At 41.5% G+C, this 21,168-nt stretch overlaps 2 protein-coding genes across 4 annotated transcripts; one reads left to right on the top strand and one right to left on the bottom strand.

Annotated features, from left to right (window-relative positions):
- Positions 1-116: 116 nt before the first annotated feature.
- Positions 117-11,820, top strand: LOC104957366 (serine/threonine-protein phosphatase 4 regulatory subunit 3). The gene is made up of 14 exons (XM_010784991.1): positions 117-569; positions 1,168-1,223; positions 1,728-1,826; positions 2,009-2,632; positions 3,291-3,368; positions 3,824-3,940; positions 4,210-4,326; positions 5,280-5,411; positions 5,580-5,682; positions 5,779-5,865; positions 7,980-8,025; positions 8,684-8,832; positions 8,918-9,060; positions 9,207-11,820. Exons 1-14 carry the CDS (start codon positions 428-430, stop codon positions 9,315-9,317), a joined length of 2,004 nt encoding a protein of 667 aa, XP_010783293.1. The 5' UTR covers positions 117-427; the 3' UTR covers positions 9,318-11,820.
- Positions 11,821-12,504: 684 nt separating this feature from the next.
- Positions 12,505-21,054, bottom strand: cfap36 (cilia and flagella associated protein 36). Of its 3 annotated transcripts, XM_010784986.1 has the most exons (12): positions 20,698-21,054; positions 19,900-19,964; positions 19,683-19,784; positions 18,215-18,329; positions 18,049-18,136; positions 16,107-16,254; positions 15,818-15,910; positions 15,150-15,255; positions 14,806-14,978; positions 14,270-14,416; positions 13,769-13,879; positions 12,505-12,958 (listed from the first exon to the last, which is right to left on the bottom strand). In XM_010784986.1, the coding sequence occupies exons 1-12, from the start codon at positions 20,801-20,803 to the stop codon at positions 12,875-12,877; spliced, it is 1,338 nt and encodes a 445-aa protein (XP_010783288.1). In that variant the 5' UTR covers positions 20,804-21,054; the 3' UTR covers positions 12,505-12,874. The 3 variants fall into 3 exon arrangements, with proteins under 3 accessions (XP_010783288.1, XP_010783291.1, XP_010783289.1); XM_010784989.1 differs by lacking the exon at positions 13,769-13,879; XM_010784987.1 differs by lacking the exon at positions 15,818-15,910.
- Positions 21,055-21,168: the final 114 nt, after the last annotated feature.

Raw genomic sequence — 21,168 nt, 5'->3', positions numbered from 1 at the left:
GGCCCGCTAGGTGTCGCTCTAAACTGGCGGCGCCGCGGCCTGCTATTGGCTGACTCCGCTTGGAGGAGGAGACCGCGCGGCAGTTACCGCTTGATTGACGTCGAAGAAGAAAAAGAACACAAGATCGGATTACAAGATGGCGGTCTGTGGACGTTAGCAAGAAGGCCGTTAGAGTTGTTGTGTTCTCTGATAATTTTACTGTTTAACAATAGGCCTCCCGTTAAGTTGTTTCACACCGTGAACGGAATATGTTTATAAAATAGCGACTGATACATTTCTCTCCTGTTGTGAAATTCACTTAGACGTGCATGTTGTGTAACATGCGGGTGGAAACAAAGTTAACAGGTCGAGGGTAGAGAACACCAGACGGGGTGAGGTGATAGCTTGTTAGCATTCTGCTAGCCTGCTAGCTCCGACTCGGTTCACCATGTCGGACACTCGGCGGCGAGTGAAAGTATATACGCTAAATGAAGACCGTCAGTGGGACGATCGGGGCACCGGACACGTTTCTTCTACGTTTGTTGAACGGCTAAAGGGAATATCATTATTAGTTCGGGCCGAATCAGACGGTGAGTTCTCAGTTAGCTTAGCATCATTGACGTTATGTGGGCTAACATTAGCATGCTAACTTCTTGTTTTCCGGACATAATTGTTCACTGTGTGCTTGATTAACTTATTTGGAATGCTGCTTTCAATTTCTTTCAGCGTTTGTAACGTTTCTAACTGTTGGAACAATTGGTATAAGAACTTACCCCAAAGAAAAGGCAACCATTTATTGAATCGCTTTTGCTAGCAAGCTCCTTGGTTTAGCTGGCGAAATGATCTGTAGCATGGGGGGCCTTCAAAGTCTAGTCTTAAATGTACTAACTTGATACAAATGCTTTGGATTGAAAAGCATTATGAGTACATCCACAGACCAACGCATAAAATGAATAACACTTAAATAGGATAACTGTTGTTAAAGCCTTTCTGATGTTTGTTTCAACTTTGGAAAAAGTGTTTTATTCATCCTTGTACATTGTCTACCTAGCGTCGCAAGCTCTCCAACTTCAAGACAGATTAATTGTTTTTAACCTTCGAGAATTAGTCATGGTATCCTGTGGTAATCTTTGTTGTGGTCATTCGCACCAGCTTGAAAATGAAGTTACCCAAGTCTTTGTGTTTTAGGATCTCTACTATTGGAGTCGAAGATAAGCCCGAATACTGCATATCAGAAACAACAGGTAAGAAAAGATGATCTTGATCAGCTACAGAAGGTAGCAAACAGTGGGTCATTTAAGACTTGGAGTGTGAAAATGTAATCATTTCAACATTGAGACTTGTTGCTAAACAAATACTGCTACAATGATGCAACACAGACAATCTGTCAGACAATTCAGTATCTTGGGGTCTACACTAGGTATCAAGCAATAGACTGGTAACATCATCAGTATTTGAACACTTTTTATTGATATTATCATTCAGTGTGTGGAGAGGAATCTGTAACAGAAAACTGTTACTTGATTTGAGTACTTGAATAGATCTGATTGTAGACAAAGCAATCTCATTTATCTTTTTTTCTAAAGGATATGAAAAGCCTTTAAAGTACTTGTTTGTAACGTGTGAAGGCTCACTCTCTGGAAGGGTGTTTTGATCATGTGAGTTCATGCAACCATGTTTCAGTGTTTCCTGTGAATATGATGAGCAGTTCATAGTACACAGTTCGATGTTTCTCTCTCCTACTTCAGGACACACTGATTGTCTGGTCGGAAGCTGACAATTATGACCTTGCCCTAAGTTTCCAGGAAAAGGCAGGCTGTGATGAGATATGGGAGAAGATCTGCCAGGTAATTACCATCCAGTTTAAGTTACAGTATGCATTTAAAAAGAAAAAAAAGTTGTACTCAAACGGGAGGGGTGAAACTGTCAATTTTCTAGAACTGATATTTAAGTGACACTGCTCCGAACGCTACATTGAAACTTCTAGTTTGACACCTAACTTCATATCTACCAACTTGTTATCTTCCAGGTTCAAGGCAAGGACCCTGCCCTGGACATTACCCAGGACCCCATTGATGAGTCTGAGGAGGAACGCTTTGAGGAGATTCCAGAGACGAGCCACCTGGTTGAGCTCCCTCCTTGCGAGTTAAGCCGACTGGAGGAGATCGCTGACCTGGTTACATCTGTCCTCTCTTCACCCATCAGGAGGGAAAAACTGGCCCTGGCCCTGATGAGCGAAGGCTACATCAAGAAACTCCTGGGTCTCTTCAGAGTATGCGAGGACCTGGACAACAGGGAAGGCCTACATCATCTCTATGAGATTGTTCGGGGTGTCTTGTTCCTTAATAAAGCGGCCCTATTCGAGGTGATGTTCTCTGATGACTGTATCATGGATGTGGTTGGATGCCTTGAGTATGACCCGGCGCTGGTTCAGCCTAAACGGCACCGGGAATTCTTGACCAAGACGGCAAAGTTTAAAGAAGTGATCCCGATCACGGACTCTGAGCTGCGGCAGAAGATCCACCAGACCTACCGGGTGCAGTACATCCAGGACATCATCCTGCCCACGCCTTCTGTTTTTGAGGAGAACTTCCTGTCCACACTCACCTCCTTTATCTTCTTCAACAAGGTGGAGATTGTCAGTATGTTGCAGGTAATAATCAAAACCAGGTAACTTTTTATTATTCTAAAAGTACAATATATTAACCATGCGTTGTCGGACGTTTTTTTTTTTTACTTCTGAATGTCGTTGGCATTTTAAAAGGTTGCATTGAACATTGCCGCATGCAGAGTGTTTTCTTATATGTAAATGTTTTAATATCAGTTGCCACTGAAATTTGTTTAACATGTGCAAGAGAACCTGCCCTCTCTGCGGTTCTGAAGAATAACATGGCTCATACTTTTGGCTAAATTGCTTACTACATTTTCATATACATGCTCAAACAGTATCAAATGTAATATGACGATTGAAACATTAAAAATGTAAAATAATTTAAACACAATTTGTCAGGTCAATCAGTGAATGAGTTGGGAGTCCATTGTCTTGATTGTAAGTGGATTTTTAATATGGAGCTTATGTGAAGCATGTGTTTATTTCAAAAAGATACCTGTACATCCAAATGACTGTCCGTCCATTTCTACATTCAGGTGTTGGATATCTACATGATTGTATATTAGAATAATAGGTTCTCTGTGTCGTCGGAACAGCACACCAGTTTATGTTGTGACTCACACTAAATGACGAACACATTTTCCCGTATTTTGTCCATCTTTGTATTTGATTTCTGAACCCCGTTTTTCATGTGCCACAGGAGGACGAGAAGTTCCTTACAGAGGTGTTTGCACAGCTCACAGATGAAGCCACAGAGGACAGTAAAAGGAGAGAGCTTGTAAGTGATGTTGCTATTCTTTGCTAAATGTACTCTGTTTTACTGTTCTAAATATATAGATTGCTGTCTTTCATGCCATTTCATTCAAAAGGGTTAAATATTTACCGACATTTCTGCAGTTTTCCATAATGATATTGATGTGAGTTACCTCTTTGTCTATCAAAAATACAACAACATTGGCAATATCATTCCTACAGTTAAGCCTCTCAATGACAGTAACATAGGAAATCATTCATTCTAATAGCTCAGCAGTTGTCATTTATTTATCCTTTTAAAGTGTCTCACCCTGGAATAGGGAGGATGACTGTTTTACACCAGAATGTCTTCCACTGTTGAACACTATCACAAATGCAACAATACTTGAAGACAGTATTTTTGTCAATGCCCTTCAAGAGTTTCCTTGAATCTGTCGAATCTTGGTGTAACATTAAATCTGTGTTTTCTCTTCTCCTCAGGTGAACTTTGTCAAGGAATTCTGCGCTTTTTCACAGACGTTGCAGCCACAAAACAGAGATGCTTTCTTTAAAACTCTGGCAAATCTAGGAATTTTACCTGCTCTTGAAATAGTCATGGTATGTTGGCATGTGTACTTGGATGAATATTTTTGTTGTCTTGCTGAGATTTTATACTGCAAGCACTACTGTCCAACACACATTTCCCAAAGGAACAACAAAGCCTATCAATCTTATCATTATACTCTGGGCGTTGCATGAATTGGCTGCTCATGAAACAGTCCCTTGTTTTGTTTTTTCTTGTCTGTGAATGGTCCAACCGTGAAAAATTATAGTGTGTTGATATCTCTCTTTGTTCGGCTCTTAACTCGTTTATTCCTCCTGTTCAGGGAATGGACGACCTGCAGGTGAGGGCAGCAGCTACAGACATCTTCTCTTACCTGGTGGAATTCAGCCCCTCCATGGTCAGAGAGTTTGTCATGCAGGAGCCTCAGCAGACGGACGACGTAAGCATTGAAACATCTTGCCCTTTTTAGATGCCGGGGAATTGTTTTTCGTTCAGCCCGTGATCATTTCTCCTTTAAAAATAAATATATCTATCACATCATTGTTGTGACAAAAGAACGGTGAACATCTGCATTGTGTTTGATCCTCCAGTTGGTTGTTACTGTTTGATGTATACTGAGGGATGCATCTTACAATTTGTGTGCTGCAGCAATTTAACATACAATTCATGTGCCATATAACTGGAAATGGCAAGAAGCTTTACAAATTAATAGAGCAGTCCTCCTCCTGAGCACTTAGTAATCAAGGAGACCTTTAAATATCAAATGTCATCCTGGGTGTTTGTGATCACCTTATACCTCCAATGTAAATACAGTAAAGGTCACCTATTATGCAAAATCCACTTTTCCTGTCTTGTATACATAACCATGTGTGTAAAGAGATTCTCAAGGTTTCAGGAAAAAATATTCCTGATCCATTTATATAAAAACCTGTCTGAAAATGAGCTGATCAGATTTGGCCACTTTATGATGTCATAACGATGTTTTGGCTTGTGTAACCATTAGCCAATCACGGTAACCCCCCCCCCACCTTATCACCTGAATATCCTCCTAGAGCACCATGAGTTCTTTTTAACCAAATATCTCTGAGAGGGGCGTGGGGAGGGGCTCCTTATTTTCATCTGAAGTAACAGACAGAGAATCAGCGCTTTTATAACAGAGGGGATTATGGGATTCTGCAATGATCTGTTAGGTGTTTCAGCCAATCAGAGACATGTTTTGTATATATCTGAGACCTATAATATATTGATGAAAAACAGTTTAATAGGAGACCTTTTTAAAGTTGTTCACCTTGAATAGTTTAGGGAATCCACAAAGTTTCTTAAAAAGTAGATCTCTTAAAATCTGAATTTGTCTTAACTTTATATTTTTCTGTGTGTTTCCTTGGTGTACAGGATGTCCTGCTGATAAATGTGGTGATCAAGCAGATGATTTGTGACTCTGACCCAGAGTTGGGGGGGGCTGTCCAGCTCATGGGTCTGCTCAGGACGCTCATCGACCCCGAGAACATGCTCGCTTCCACCAATGTAAGCAGGACCAGCACGCAGGAATGTCAATGGAACGGCTATAAAATGTTTTGTGCATTGCAGGGATCTTATCTATATCATATGTAGCCAGCTGGTGAATTACATAGCCTTCCTTCAACAGTAAAACATTCACAGCACTTTATTAAAGCTTCTTCATTTTCCTTTTAGAAAACGGAGAAGACAGAGTTTCTGAGTTTCTTCTACAAGTACTGCATGCACGTCCTCACCGCTCCTCTGCTGGCCAACACGGCACATGACAAAATCTCAAAAGGTGAGCTGGGGACAGAGGCCTGCATAAACTGAAATGTTTCAGACTGTAAGATAAACAGAGAATGTGATTGGTTGTTCTTTGTCGTTGCCTTTTCAGATCTGCAGGAGGGATCAACTAAGATCAACCCGGTCTGTCCAGGTGAGGAATTTAACTCGACAGAGAACCACCCAACAGACAAAGCATGTCGGAGTTAACTGGGACCTATACCATTGCATTTCTTTGACCTGTACCCACTAGATTACAATTAATAATTGACCTCTTCATAATGACATAAAACTAAAAAGCTGTTATTTATTACGTCATGTCAGAGATGGAGTACTAGTCCTGGACTCGAGTGTCGATTTTCGGGACTCATGACTCGAATCGGATTCGCGCACTGATTGACGCGACTGGGACTTGGACTCGTGAATTCTCGCGCATGATGACTTGGACTCGTGAATTTTTTCCCCCACGATGACTCGGACTCGACTTGTACATTGACGCTCCGACTTGGACTCGAGCAAGTTTTCTCTGGACTCTGATGTCCTCTATCCTGGGATGTGCACCTTTGAGGCGAGTTCACGTACTGGGCCCCGCTATTCCAGTTTCGAGACACACCCCGCATCGTGCTGTATGCTTTCACACATTCTGCTTCCACATTGGAAAAGAGCAGCGCAAAATGCTAGTTATTTGGAAACAATATTGAAGAGAAGGCTCCGTAACACATTACTCTAAGGATCGAGTTCAGACATATAGGCTGTCATCAGAGTAAAGTGATCTAATCAATAAATAAAGATTCAGCTGATAACACGAAAGCACATGGCTACTTAACATGCAGAATGACGTCATTTTGCATGCTAAGTAGCCATGTGCTTTCTGGGGCTTAATCTTTATCAGTAAACCGATTTAACCGGTAAAAGTTCCTTCAAAATAAGATTCCCGATCTTATTACTATCAAAATAAAAGTGCAAAACGAAAACTTTACCATATGAAAATATTGGCATACAAATATAATCACTTCTCTAAAAGGTAACTCATTTTAAATATAGTTAGACATATTAAAGGTCATTTAAAATAGTAATAATAATANNNCTACGGAAATCTCGTCGTTGAATCTGATGGAATGATTTGTAAAGAAGCGTGCAATGTAACGACTGAACGAGAGAAGAGGAGAAAAGTTGGTAGTAAAGTCGTCACCATATTCTTGGCATTTTCGTAATTCGACATAGAGCCAAAACCCTAACCAACGATAGGGCTTCAGTACAATCGGTCGTTGTTGTTGATGTGAGGGGTTTCCGCGCGGTTTGGCTTTATGAAGCAGGCACGCAAGACGGTTAACGTCATGACGCAAACGATGAACGAATGACGCAGCACCAGTCGGCTGCTCTGAGCGGTGTGAACAGAGCGGCGAAGCTGAAGCCGAAAGAACCGTGTCCTACCAGAAAGCTCTAGCATGGAGCTAGAAGGAAGGAAAAAGCCTTTGTGTGGAAGAGGTGGCATAAGAGAATGCAAATGGAACAATGTGTAATGAAGGAGAGCGCCGGAGACTCGATTCAAAAAATTAATGCTAATTAAATTAGAGGTTTTGTAATTAATTAATTGAAATTAATTGCATTTTTTAATCACATATAAATATTTGACTTGAGAACAGTGAGAAGATGTCAATAAAGTGTGCCGTCACACAGAGGTCATTTGAATTGCTTACCGAGTACCAATGATCCCCGTCAGGGGCCAACACCATTCCGTGCTTTCTCCAATAAAATTCTCTTTATCGTCCTTTTCATTGTCATAAAACTGCTGGATTATTTTGAGTCACTGTCTTTCTGCATGGCAGCTCATATGTTGAGTCAGACGATGCAATCTGTAGTACCTTTTGCAGCCCCTTATCTTCTACCACTCCAAGTGGTCTACAGTCGAGTGCAATCCAGTGAGCTGGTTATTTTTTTCAGACGTGGACTTAGTTTATCTTGCCCTGAGAAACCAGTCATCTGGTTGAGTGTGGGTGGGTGTGGGTCATACTTGTCAACCCTACCCGATTTTCGCGGGAGGAGCTCCGATTTCATTTGCCCTCTCCCGGTTCCTCCCGGGGTCATATTTCTCCCGATTTCTGACAAAGATCAGGATTTACTCAGGACTTGTTTACCACTTCGGAACTTTAATACAGCTACAACCATTGTTTGGTTTCCATGGTAACACGTCTCTTTAGTAGCGCGCACAACTCAAAGTCTTAGCAGGGTGAGGCAGACATTCACAGAAAACAGAACAAGAATCGACAACTACTCTACTCTTCTGCTCACTCCTTTCCTGTAAAAATACAGGTCCAGTCCACACATATGCTCGCATCAAGGACGGTGGCTACAGGCCGCAAGGCAGTGCACTTACAACTACAATAAGCATGTTAATGTATAACCTAACAGCCCGGCGATCCACTAGCAACCCCCCCCCCCCCAATTTTGCATTTTTAAATGCTCCCGATTTCTGAGGGCAACTATGGTGTGGGTCCTTGTACTCGGAGTCGGGCTAACGTCCACGCTAGCTTCCACGCTAGCTGCTATATGTTTTGCATTGAGGTGATACTTGAGGCTTGATGTGCTGCGGTGATATGCAAATTCCTTTTTGCATAATTTGCATACAACCGTGCTCTTATCGACGCTTCCATCCGTCCGTTTTTAAAACAAAATTTCCCATCCACGGGGCCAACCAAAGCGGTCTCATCAGCTTCTTCGTTCATGTTTGACTATTGTTCACTGTGGTTTGTTGTTGTCTGAAGTCATGAACGTTGGTGCTCCAGCTCCAGTATAATCGGTACGCCTGAAACTCATCCAGTGAGAAACGTTCCGCAGGGCAAAAATAAGTGCGATTAAAATGCGTTAATTTTTTCAACGCGTTAATGTTTGTGTAATTAATTAATCTTAATTAACGCGTTAAAGTCCCGGCCCTAGTAATGAGTATTCCCAGGTTCCACTGCTACCCCTGCATTAAAGTAGATATTGTGCTTAATGAAGTTATTATTTCCCTGTAGATATCGCAGAGATGCACGGTCGATGGACGAGGACGAGGAGTTGTTGTTCAACGACGACGACGATGATGATGAAAGCGAGGCTGTGGAGAAGAGCCGGATGGAGGAAGACTTCGCCGACAGCTACGGAAAGTACATGGAAGCCAAAAAAGGTAAGCTGCCCTGGTCTTTTTCTCCGTATCATTTCCTGATTGCCACAGCCCTTTGCAGTTAGATATTTACACTCTGTTTCTTCAGGAGCTGCCAACGGAGCTAATGGTGCCAACAATAACGGGAAAGCTGCTGTAAGCCCCCCCCCCGCCTCACAGGCCGTCACTCCAAACAACAGTCCAGCTTCCTCCGTCAAAACAGTTGCTCTTCCTGCCACACCAGTAGTGAAGGTAATAACGGAAGTATTTATTTTCCTTGTGTCCACATGAGAAGGAATCATCGTGACAGACGCCATCTGCCGAAAACCCTTATATTTTTGTTATGCTTTCTATGTGGGCATTTATGGCAATCTTTCTGATGTGTCCCTGTGTTACAGACTGCTATGGTTGGTTTGGTGGACTACCCAGATGATGAGGATGAAGAGGAAGAAGAGGAGGAGGAGGAAGAAGAGCAGTCTCCAAGAAAGCGGCCCCGCCTGAGCTCTTAAGGCTAACGTTCCTCTGTTTGGTCGTAGCGGACGGACACAGAGTCCCTCCCCTCCTCCTCCTCTGGTCGTCTCATTGGTCCTTGGCCTGCCTGTGCCACCTGTCCGTCTCGCTGAGGAGTCGGGCGAAGACGAGCTCCCACCTCACCCTGCCCTTCCTCATCTCTGCTCCTCTTCTGTCCCTCGCGGAAGGGGATGGACAACTTATTTTCTCGAAAAGAAAAAGACAAATCAGTCTGTTTCTTCAGCCTGTTGATTTTACCTCTTCCTTTTACTCCTGTAGAAGATCCCAAAATCTCCTTTCTGAACTCACCCCCCCCCCTCTCACACTTCTTCTGCTCCCCCTGTTCTGACCTCTTCCTGAACAACTTTCTCCTCATCCTCCATCCAAACGTACCGACCAGAGAGCCTGCGGTGGACGTATCGATGCCAAGGCGGCTTCCAACTCTGCTCTGTTGCTATAGCAACAGTAGCAAGGAAGCTGCGGTACTACCCCTCCCCCCCCCACAGGAGCCCTCACGTGTCCTCGATCTGAACTCTCCCCTTCCATCTTCCAACACCAAAAGCAATGAGCTCCAGAGACAGAGAGGAAGCCAGTGTATGAATTTCCAGCAGCCAGTCAGGCTAGCAGGACGAGCCGTCAGATAGAGCTTGACTGGCTGAGCCGTGAGTGCCGCCCTGCCACAGAACTCTTCAATTCGGTCGGGAAAAAAATGGTCTATAAAGAAGGAAAATGATGTGTTGAGAGACGAAGGGGGGGGGGGTCCACAAATGACAAAATGTACCAGGGTGAAAACTCAGTGGTAATGAGGCTTAGATCCACAGGAGCAAGACTCAAACCTACAAAAGCCATGGCGTCAGTTCGGCCAAGGCACACAAACACAACACACACATGGCGTCTCACACACATGACGACGTCTCACACACAGGACTGCGTCTCACACACATGACGACGTCTCACACACAGGACTGCGTCTCACACACAGACGACGTCTCACACACAGGACTGCGTCTCACACACAGGACTGCGTTAGCCAGAAATCCTGTATTTCATGACTTTGTTAAAGATTACTGTACAGATGTATTTTTTTCTTTTTAATCATTTTTCCCTGATCTAATTTTCATGGGGAGAGCGATACCTGCCGACCTGTGTATTTTTGTTGTTGTTGCACAAAAGGTGGGGTCACTGTTCACCCTTTTTAAGTCCAGTTCATTTGATTCAATGTAAAATGCAGAGAAGTTGAAAATGCTGGTTTTAGAAAAACGTATTAAAACTGCAGTCAAGTCATTTTGCAGCCAACAATTTGAGGATGTCTGGGGTTTTGTATTTTAGTGAATCTAACAATTTAGTGGCCTCATTAAGATGCACACAAAGCCCAGCCTTTGTTTTAATTTGGTGACAAACCTGAGCTGTCGGTGTGCTTAGAGTAGATTTAGTGCACACTCTTGTATCAGGAGGTTCAAGACTTGGCACCCTTCTCTCTGACAGATCTCAGGTTCAGATTTAATTTGCATCAGACACACACAAAAAGCTCCCCTGCTCTGTGCACTCACTGTGACTCTGCTGGCTGGTGAAACATCTTGCAATTATAACTGAATGAAGAATTCTCATGAGCTACAAGGGGCTTTCATTTCAAGTTTGACCCTAAAACAACTCTGCACATCAAAAACAAGACGAAGGACATTTCTTTAATTCAAACTATGATCAGATGTGTTTTTTTTTTAATTAGTTATGATGAAAATGATTTAACCCAATGGTTGATGTGCAGTTTTAGAGTCGAACGGTGTTGTTCAAGTGGAGTATTTCGGACATTTTATTGTCGGGTTGAAAACATTTCCCCCTGGTCTCACCACAAGCACACTGAGAAGCAGATGAAGGTAATCGATGTTAGCTAAAACCACCAGATCACAGACTTAGAACTTCTGAGCAGGTAGGAGCACAAAGTGAAATTATTATTATTATTATTATTATTATTGCCAATGTGCTTTCAGGAGTTCAGCAGAACCCGAGCAGTCTGTAAGCGTCTCCCAACAATATGACTGTTTTTCTGCCCCTTGATGAATTTGTACCAAGTGCATTTACTACCACTATCCATTCTTAACATTTGTATGACTTTATTTGATAAGTTTTGAAATTAAATGTGACCCTGACATTGACCTTTTTGAATCTGGCTTTGTTTTGAATAATTCACTGATCTGGCAACTAGTCATTTGTAATTGATTCTGAATCATTTCTTTTGGGTCCAGATGGTTTGAATTGATAACTTGATTCAGAAATGTTAGGTTATTGAAATGATTTCGTGGATTTTATGAAAATCTTACAGCAACATGTTTTGTACGAGGAAAATTGTTCAAGCACAATATTTAGTACTCGTGAAGATTTACATGGCTCAGAGTAAAAGAGTACATTAAAAGATTAATGTGAGAAAAGCTACCGACCAACTGAAAGTCGTTTTTATACACAAAGTCTGGATTCAAGCTTGTTTCTATAAAATGTGATTTATTAAACGGTGTACATGAAATACTGAATTCCTCATAGGAAGCGACACACTCTTGGTCCCTGTGTTCATCTTGACAAACTTCCAGTGTTTTCAGCTCTGACGTAGCTGCTAACGACAAGACTGCACATTGGCTGGGTAATGTCTTATTTCCCCTTAACATCAATTCTGAGATACAACTCCAGGCCCGCTGTGCCTCATGTTGAGTTTCAACTTTTCTCAAGAACTTCTTGACTAGAGAAACAACTGAGGAATGTGTCCAAAACCACCCACTATTTCAGTCAACGGTACTAGATAAATTAGTCATGAATCTTGATTTTGCATTACCTACCAGTGTAGCGTTAAAAGCACTGCATTGTAGGGCTGCTCGATTATGGCAAAAATCATAATCTCGATTATTTGGGTCAATCATTGATATCACGATTATTAAAAACGAGTATCCATTTACCTAAGGGTTAACCCTAACCCATTTATTGAAAAAAAAAAAGTGAACAGTATTTTTTCAACAGTTGATTGCCCTGAACTTTAAATATAATTCAACCGACATTTCTTTTTTTTTTTTTAAATCGTTTTATTTCGATTATGTTTTCATAATCGTTGCAAACCAAAATCGTAATTGCGATTAAAATACGATTAATTGAGCAGCCCTACTGCATTGCTATATTTTGAGCTGTGGGTTATGTGAGTGCATGGAAAAAATCCATAATTCTTGCATTTAGGAACATTTTACAATTAAAATAGTTCACCAAGTGGCAAAAGTAGCAGCGCTTTGGACACAGGCCGTGTGTGTGTGTGTGTATATATATATATACACACTTGGGTTTGCTCTTATTAGTGATTGACACATACAAAATATAAAAACATGTACCTTCCTCCTCTGGAGACAGCAATGGAACAATTTTGAAAAGGAAGATCTGATTATTTTGGTATCTTTGGGTAAAAACCTGATCTGTGTTATGCAAGGTGAATAATGCGGCTGAAGGAGGCAGAGTAGAGGAAGCTTGTTTAGAAAGGATTGGACCAGATAGGCTATACACGAGAATATTGCAGTTGTAGGGGAAGTTATTTCTTGATGACTTCCTCTTTCAGTTTGTCAGCCAGATGTTTTCTCTTCTGGAGTTTCTTCTTCTCCTCAGCAGATACCTCCTGTGTAAAGACAGCGGAGCACTTGTTAGAGTTAAAAAAACAGAAAAGATTAAAGATGGCTTATGAGAAAATATTGAGGGAGTGAAAAATCAGCAGGAAAAACCACCAAGCACACAACTAGAAAACTAAGCACAAGCAGCTCAGGGTTACCACATCTACTTTACCGTCAAATTCAAGGGACTTTCAAGAACTTTCCAGGCACAATTCACTCAAAATTCAAGGACCGAACATGGAACAGTTTGACACACGGTTCAAGCTTTCTAATTGTAGCACTCTCAGGGGCAGTTAGTGCGTGAAACAATGAAGCAAAAGCGGGAGACATAAATGCACACAGTGGAACTTAGCCTGTTTACTAGCAATTTGAGAACATTTCCGTTTTAGCACACGTTTTCAAGGCCTTGATTTCAACCTTGGAACCCCAAACTTTCACAAACGATCCATGGCAAACATGTCAGCTGGTATTGTAAATATCACTTTACTACGGGTTTTAAAAGTAGTATCAAATAACAAAATAGGTATGAAGCTGTCAACATCTGAAGAGGATATGTTTGTAAATGAAAATGCTAGCTTTCGAACGTTAAGCATACAAATAGATTTTCATTGGGTTCGATTCTCAATCCACGATATTAATGAGACCTTATTCTCATTACTTTGAGGAGTAAAAGAGCTCAGACTGTTCCTTTGCTGAGCTTGAGTGATGGAGGAGTTTCAGTACGTTTGTGTGAGACAGTACAACAGACAGAAGGGAGAGCCTAACACCACTACGCATGTACGAGGACACGTGTTCACATCGGGCAGCTGACGGATCACCTTCTGTTTGGAGGAGTGAGCAGAGTGCTGTGCTGGAGCAAGAGGAGCAGGAGGAGGAGGAGGAGGTAGGGGGGTACAGACCCCGTTACTCTGGGACTGCCCCACTGCCTCCTGACAAGCAGCCAGGTCAGACACAGGCAGAGAGAAATGTAAGAACAACAACCCAAATAAACAAATCACACAGAGGGTTAACGGAAAAAACAGGAGGGAAAATGTGGGTTAAAGAAAATCAGGTGAAATCCAGAATGTCGTTTATATAATAATAATAATTTAGATTTGTATAGTGCCTTTCAAGAAACCCAAGGACGCTTTACAATGGGAGATAACAAAGATTGGGAAATCAAAGAAAAAAATGTGACCAAAATGAAAAGTATGGATATGGATCATTTCCTTACTTGATTTCTGAAGAACATTACCATAATATTAGGAAATAGTGAATTGGTCTCACTTCATCTGCTGCATTTTAAGGTTCAAGGAGGGACAGTAAGAGGCTGTAGTTACCGGGGGAACGACAGCAGGAGCCTCCTCTGGTACGATGGTCTGTTTGGGTTTCTGCTGTTCTTTTTTCAGAGCGTGCAGCTTGTCTCTCTGCTGTCGCAGATATGCTGCCCTCTGCTGGAGCTCCTCCTGCTGAGACGCTGACAACTCCTGAGGGGGGGGGGGGGGGGGGAGGGAAACCAGAAGAGGGCTTCAAATAAAGGTGTTTTGGGCCTTCATTGGGAAGACATCCAGTAGAAACAGGACAAATGTAATGTTGTGCCACCATCATACATAGTGTGTTCTACAAACGAGAGTTGTAATGAATGTGTTTGCTATGCACCAAAGTGAGATTCCATTTTGTGACTTTGTCTAAAAGAAAGGCTTCGTAACACAGAATTGAATTGTGTCAGTAATTTATAACTTCATTTCACAGTCCCTCTGTGGGACTAATAAAGGTATTCTGTTTCTGTAACGTGTGCAAATCTGTGTTATTATCATGTTGTATACAACCCACAGAGCTGTGCTAAAGGAAACAAGGGGAAGAAGGACAGACTCACGGTGTATGGCTTGGAGAAGCCGGCCTCCCTGTGAGCCTCCTCCAGCCAGCCCTCGGGGGGGGTCAGGCTGCTGCTCTGCTCCCTGGACCCTGCACTGAGGGGGGGCTCACCAGACTTCACTGGAGGTCTCACTGCAGGAAGGACTCTGGACTCCACACCGTTACTGCCGCAATCTGCACACACATATTCAATCAGTTAGGGAATGTGCAGCTTCTGAGACACAAACATGTGGTTTATTGACCAGATAAACAACAGAACACCATTCTTCTGTACACACAGTACTCCTTCAGGGGGGGAATTGGCCTTTTAAAACTATACTTTTGATATCTTTCCTTCTGAGTTACCTGGGGAGGGTTTAGAAGTGGAGCTGCTCTTGGCTGCACTTTTCTTCTCTCCACCTCCTCGAGCTGACGTCTGTCTCTCATCTGTTGTGACAGGTCTGCTGTTGAGCTGGAGGGAAGGATCAGAGACAGTAATACATGTTGGACCGATGACCCAGACATTGCATCAGATTCAGCCCAGTATTGCAACTACAGATGAACCATTTCACAGATACCACAGGAGTGAAGCTGGGCTTATCTACAAAGATGAATCTATAGAACCACGTCCCATTCACCCTGCAGTCAGCAAATGTTTTTAATCTATTGATACTACACAAGCAACTTCAGTCTAAAACGACAAAGCTTCTTCATGGTCTACCTACTGACGCAGGCTATGAAAGCTACTATCTGCCCTCAGGATGCATTAATACTTAGGCTTGGAATTTCCTGCTCATACTTTTGTACCGTACAGTTAATTTGAATTTCAGGATCAATCACTGATGCTTTACTGTTAACAAGAGCATGCAGAACCTTATTTACACATGTTGAGTTTTATATGAACCTCCCCTTTTTATACAGTTAGCTGATGCAGATACAGGTATAAATGCATCCTCAGATAGAGCAGTAAACTACTGTTGATTATTAGGTCACTAACTGAAATGCTACTATACTTCTACTTGGGGTTCAGTTACCAGAGTAGCCTCAGGGACTGTGTTTCCGTTCACTAGTGGGGGGGCATGGTGACCGTTACTCTGGCTGCTGTCACCTCTCCCCTCCGCTTTGGCCTTAGCATGGAATAATGACACATTGGAGACATTATTATAAAGAAACGAGTGGACTGTAACGGGAAAGGGATGTTGGAAATAACTATTTATCATTGGTAGCATCAGTTTTTGAACGGTAAAAGTCTGAATTGATAGGAAAACAAAGTTAAGAAGTGGTTTGCACATCTTTTGGCTCGTTCAGCTCATGGTGTCTCACCTTGGCAGCGACGCTCGGCTGGCTGGCAGCAGAGGAGGTATTTTGGGCTTCGCTGCTTTCTGCCAATCGCTTATCAGAGCTGCTGCCAACCTTGTGCTCTAAAAGCAGCCTCCTGGACAGTTCCTTATCATACTCATCTTTTGACTGCCTGAGGACAAAGTAGCAGGAGATAAATACACATTTTAGAATTGATGCAGGGCACATGGTCTGAATTTTTGCTATGCATAAATTGGCTTGTGCAGAAATAATTATTCCCTACACCAATTATGTTTTCGGTTAAGTTTGTTTGTCAGCAGGATAACTGAAGAACTACAGGTCCAAGGGCCAAGGATACATCGATTACATTTTTGGAGCAGATCCAAATCTGATGGCTCATGCACATATGATGTTTCACTCCCCTTAAGATGGAGAGGTGGAGCATTTGCCCTAGCCTACTTAAACCAAGTGTGATTAGTAGCCCAGGTGTGATAAGAGATTAGTTTATATAAAGTTAAAGATCTATTATACATGTAATCCTTGGCTAATAGCACAAATGAACTAGAAAAATACACTTTGCCCTGGCATTACTAGGGCACCACACTGATCCTTTAATTTGATTAATTTAACAACTTCATTTGGCTTAGAGGAGACTTTCTCAAAGCATTATCCAGTTTGTTTGCATATAGAAAGAGATGTAAAAGAAGGAAAGGATGGTCTATTAGTCGATATTCACAAGAAAAGCTTTATGACACTGATAGCTAAATTAAATTACAAGTAAAAGCATAATCATGCATTATAGTGGTTTGATGTATTTTTACAGGTGCACACAATTACTTAACTAGCCATATGTGTAAATGCAGTATATTGCATCATTTGTCTTAAATTGTTTGGTAGGCTGATTGTTATATTAGAATATTCTTCCAGTGCATTAAGTTTTCACACATAGGGCCAAAACGGTGACATTAAACATTTAGTATCTTGGAGTTTCCCAAAGGGCCTCCCACTTTATTTTAAAATCAATTTAAAATCAACGGGGGGAATGCAGAATGATGCAGCTCTGATCAGCAGCCAAGGTATCCTCATAAAACAATGAGGATAAAAATAATAATAATCTCAGTTGGTTGTTTATTGTCTATCTCTCCACCCTAATTTAGCTGCACCCTAAGGAGCTTAACCGCGGTCATATTAGACTCAGTGTTCTACTTGGCCCCGCGGCCACGAGCAAAATCCCATTAGAGAGCAGGGCAGCGGCTTCTGACACCCGGCACAGGGACAGTGGAGGCATAAGGAAAATGTGGAAATATTAGAACAGCATAATAAGGAAGAACTCACACTTAATTAAGTCATAAAAGATTAGATAAGTATATATCTAAGTATACTTAGTGTGAGGTTTTTCAGAATGCATTTATTGTGGTGTTTCAGCCTTAATACATAAAGAGAAACTACATTTCATTACACTTTTTACATAAGAATAATTTTTGTGCTTTATTTCAGAAATAAAAAGGGACAGTATGTAGGATTTATTTTTCAGAAAAAGAGGTGGCTTTCAGGTCATTTAAAAACACGAAAAGCCCTGCAAAAAGCCTGCATCTAGGTTGATTGTAGAAACTTAAAGGTCCAACATGGCAGACTCCCACATCTATATGTAGATATGAAGAGCTCATTCACACATAACACTCATTTAAAAACATACTTTTACATATTGTAACAAGGATAATAATAAATGATTGATTCTACCTTTGAATCTATCGCTCATGCATGCTAACTTTGTCCATCATTGAGGTCAGGATATTTAATACATTCAAATCCTAGTTTCTAGATTTACAGTTGTTTGTGTTTTCCTGAAATGAAACTCTTAGCCACTGCAAGAACTTAAAATATGATAATGCTAAAGGGGGCAGAGGAAGAAAGATAACCAGAGTGAGACAGAGAGTAGAAGAGAAAATAAGAATATGGGACTTACTTGAGAACCTCCTGCAGGATTTTCATCTCCTGATCCTGCAGCTCCGTCATCACGTCCACTCCGTCGGTCAGACACTCTGGGAGGGCCCCTACACACAGCAGGCATGTTAGCGGGGGCTTCATCAGGAGTGATTTCCTGTCTGAGAGTGTGTGTTAATCCAGCCTACCGTTCATTTCTTTGATGACACTGAGGGCTTGAAGCTGCAGCTCCGTGTTCTTCTGGGTCATCAGTGAGCGAAACATCTGGAAGTCATCTGTAGCAAGAACGGGCTGGAACACCAACTGTACAACAAATAAAATACACATAGAAGACCATGAGAAATAACTGTCGCAAAAAGACAACGAAGTATAAATGGCATAACCACTAGCTAGCTAGCTGGTGTAAAAAGTATCATGAAGGCTAACCTCCTCTTGCATAGCTACTCTCTGCTCAAGAGACACTTTACAGCAAATACATCGAGATATTGACGCATTTGAAAATGCTATTGCTGACTGGCTATACATAAAACACATTCTCCATTGGGGTTTATTTTTTAGCGACAGCTGGGTCAATGTTCCTATGAGATCATCATTGCCTGTTAACCCCTGTGGATCAGTACAGGATGTTCAGTTCTTTCAGCATGGGATACTTTTGACTAAGCAAGCTATGTTTGCAAACAAAATAGTACTTAGGCCTAATCTATCACACAAGCTTCCTGTCTTTATTCAAGGGTCTGTCCACCATGTAGGCTAATGCTAGGCAAATGTTTCCAAACAACATTAAATACAAGTTCAGAGATTCTAGTTAACAGGTCTCCACGTTCTGAATCCCAAACCTACAGTATAGCTGTTTCTACTTACTACTGTTGGTATGACTGCATTAGACTGCTCAATGTATAACTTCTGGTAAAGTTAATCTCTGTTTTGGGAGACTCTAACCTGGTTTGTATTAATTTAGTGGAAATGAATGATATCCAGTTTTACTGAGGATTATGATAAAGTACCGATCTCTGCCAATCTGAAACTAATATAAGTACAATATTAAAATGGCTATTTAAGTGCAAAAACACATTTTAAAACATCATGTCAGTTGGCAATTTAGCTTAACCTGTTTTGGGTGAACAGTTACAACTTTGCGAAACTGTAAGTTAATTAACAACAAACCTTACATGAATAACTGAGGAGCTGTTATTTTTCCAACTGACTAAACAAAAGGGTTGCAGTGGCGTGCATGAATCCTCGAAAAAACATATACCATCATAAAACTATGTAAACCTAGCAGGAGCTCATTTTGGCTATAGATAAAAGTATCTTCCGTTATAATAACACCTTCCAATTAAAGTAGGTCAATTTCGTGTGTGTGTGTGTGTGTGTGTGTGTGTGTGTGTGTGTGTGTGTGTGTGTGTGTGTGTGTGTGTGTGTGTGTGTGTGTGTGTGTGTGTGTGTGTGTGTGTGTAAATCATTAGAAAATAGCAATGACACACCATTGTTTTCCTATGAGTAAAAGTAAATTACATTATGAGTATTATGTATGGCTTCAGGTATAAGCAGGACACCCGTGGTCATGTAAGGCAAATCCCATTCCCTCCCATCAGGTTCACTGGCAGGCTGACGGGGTGTGCCACAGACTGGGTTTCAACAGGGAGCTTAAAGTACCTGCAGGGTTTTGGTCTTGGCAAAAGGAGAGGTGCATGCGTCCAGAAACTGCTGCTCGTTGATGCCAACCTCCTGCATGTAATTCCCCAGCAGCGTCTCCACCTACAAAACAAAGCAGCTTACGTGAGTCCAGTTTAATGAGTCAGCAAGAGAAAACCACTAACGAGTTAATTTTGATGACGTAATTTGACACAACTGGGCCAAGGACTGTACTCACCAATTTCTTATACTGCAGGTGAATGTCTGTGTATGATAACTTATTCTCATCTTCGTCATCAAACACTAAGAAAAAGACAAATTAAAAACACAAATGATATCAATTCAACATCAATATTCTGTCCAGAGAATACATTACAATAAATAAGACAAGTTGGTATATATGCAGTGTTGTAAAGTAACTAAGTAGATGTACTCAAGTTCTTAAGTACAATTTTCATTCATTTAAATTAGCTGCACCTTTACCATCTTTAATACACATTAATGCGTCAATAAGTATAATCAAAACATATAATATATATTGTTCTGAAATGGATCTGCAAAATTAGTACTTTTACTTTTGGTACTTTAAGTATATTTTAAAGGCCAATACTTTTGTGCTCTTACTTGAGTAACATTTCAATGTCAGGACTTTTACTTGTTAGTATTCCTACACTCTGTTACTTCTACATTTTACTTAAGTAGAAGATCAAAGTACTTCCCCCACCTCAGTATATATGACCTTTTTGATAGCTGAGGTTTCTACTTTGCTAGCTAGTTAACTACTTTTTCTGTTATGATTCTCTAATTGTGTCCTTTGTTGCTTCATATTGACTTTATGTTATTAAAGTCTGATTAACTTGCACAAAAAACGTTTATTAAGAAAAGTGTAAAGTTAGTGAACGGTACAAAGTATCATAGCCTGACAAAATGTCAACAAAACATTGTTAGCCTTAGCTTAGCCACCGCACTAACGTTCCACACATCTCCAAAGAGGTAGCCAGAACTCTACAAATTGCAGTTTTTTTTTATACCTTACCAGTGCATTTGTTTTCCATAAAGTCCGAGACAGGAATGACCCACTCGGGACTCCCCAGGTAGCCAACGATGCTCTCCAAAATCCACTCACTTTCTTCCTCAGCCATGGTGGCTGCTGCTCGGTAAAAACAACAACACCAGCCCGGTGATGTTCGTCAGTCCTGCGCGTCCCGCTCCGCTACAGCACGAAGAAACACAACCCGAAATGGTGGAAAAAGACATCTGGTGTATTGTTCTTCATGAAGGAGTCTCCTCTGAGCGTCGCAGGGGCTGTTTTGCCCTCTCTCTCGACGGGACGGTCTCCAGGAAGAAAAGCGCACTCATGAATCTGAAGCCCGGACTGGTGAGGTCTCGCTTAATCGGTTGCTAAGGTAACCGTTACGTCAGTCCGTTGGTGCTCAAGCCCAGACACGTATGATTGTGTGACCCTAACATTAAACACTTACAGTGGTGTGTAGAGAAAGTACATTTA

Source organism: Notothenia coriiceps, unplaced genomic scaffold (genome assembly GCF_000735185.1).
Source record: "Notothenia coriiceps isolate Sejong01 unplaced genomic scaffold, NC01 NC01_scaffold00026881, whole genome shotgun sequence".
Lineage (NCBI taxonomy): Eukaryota > Metazoa > Chordata > Actinopteri > Perciformes > Nototheniidae > Notothenia > Notothenia coriiceps.
The sequence above is the reverse complement of the archived record's forward strand: the minus strand, read 5'-3'. Positions and strand labels throughout refer to the sequence as shown.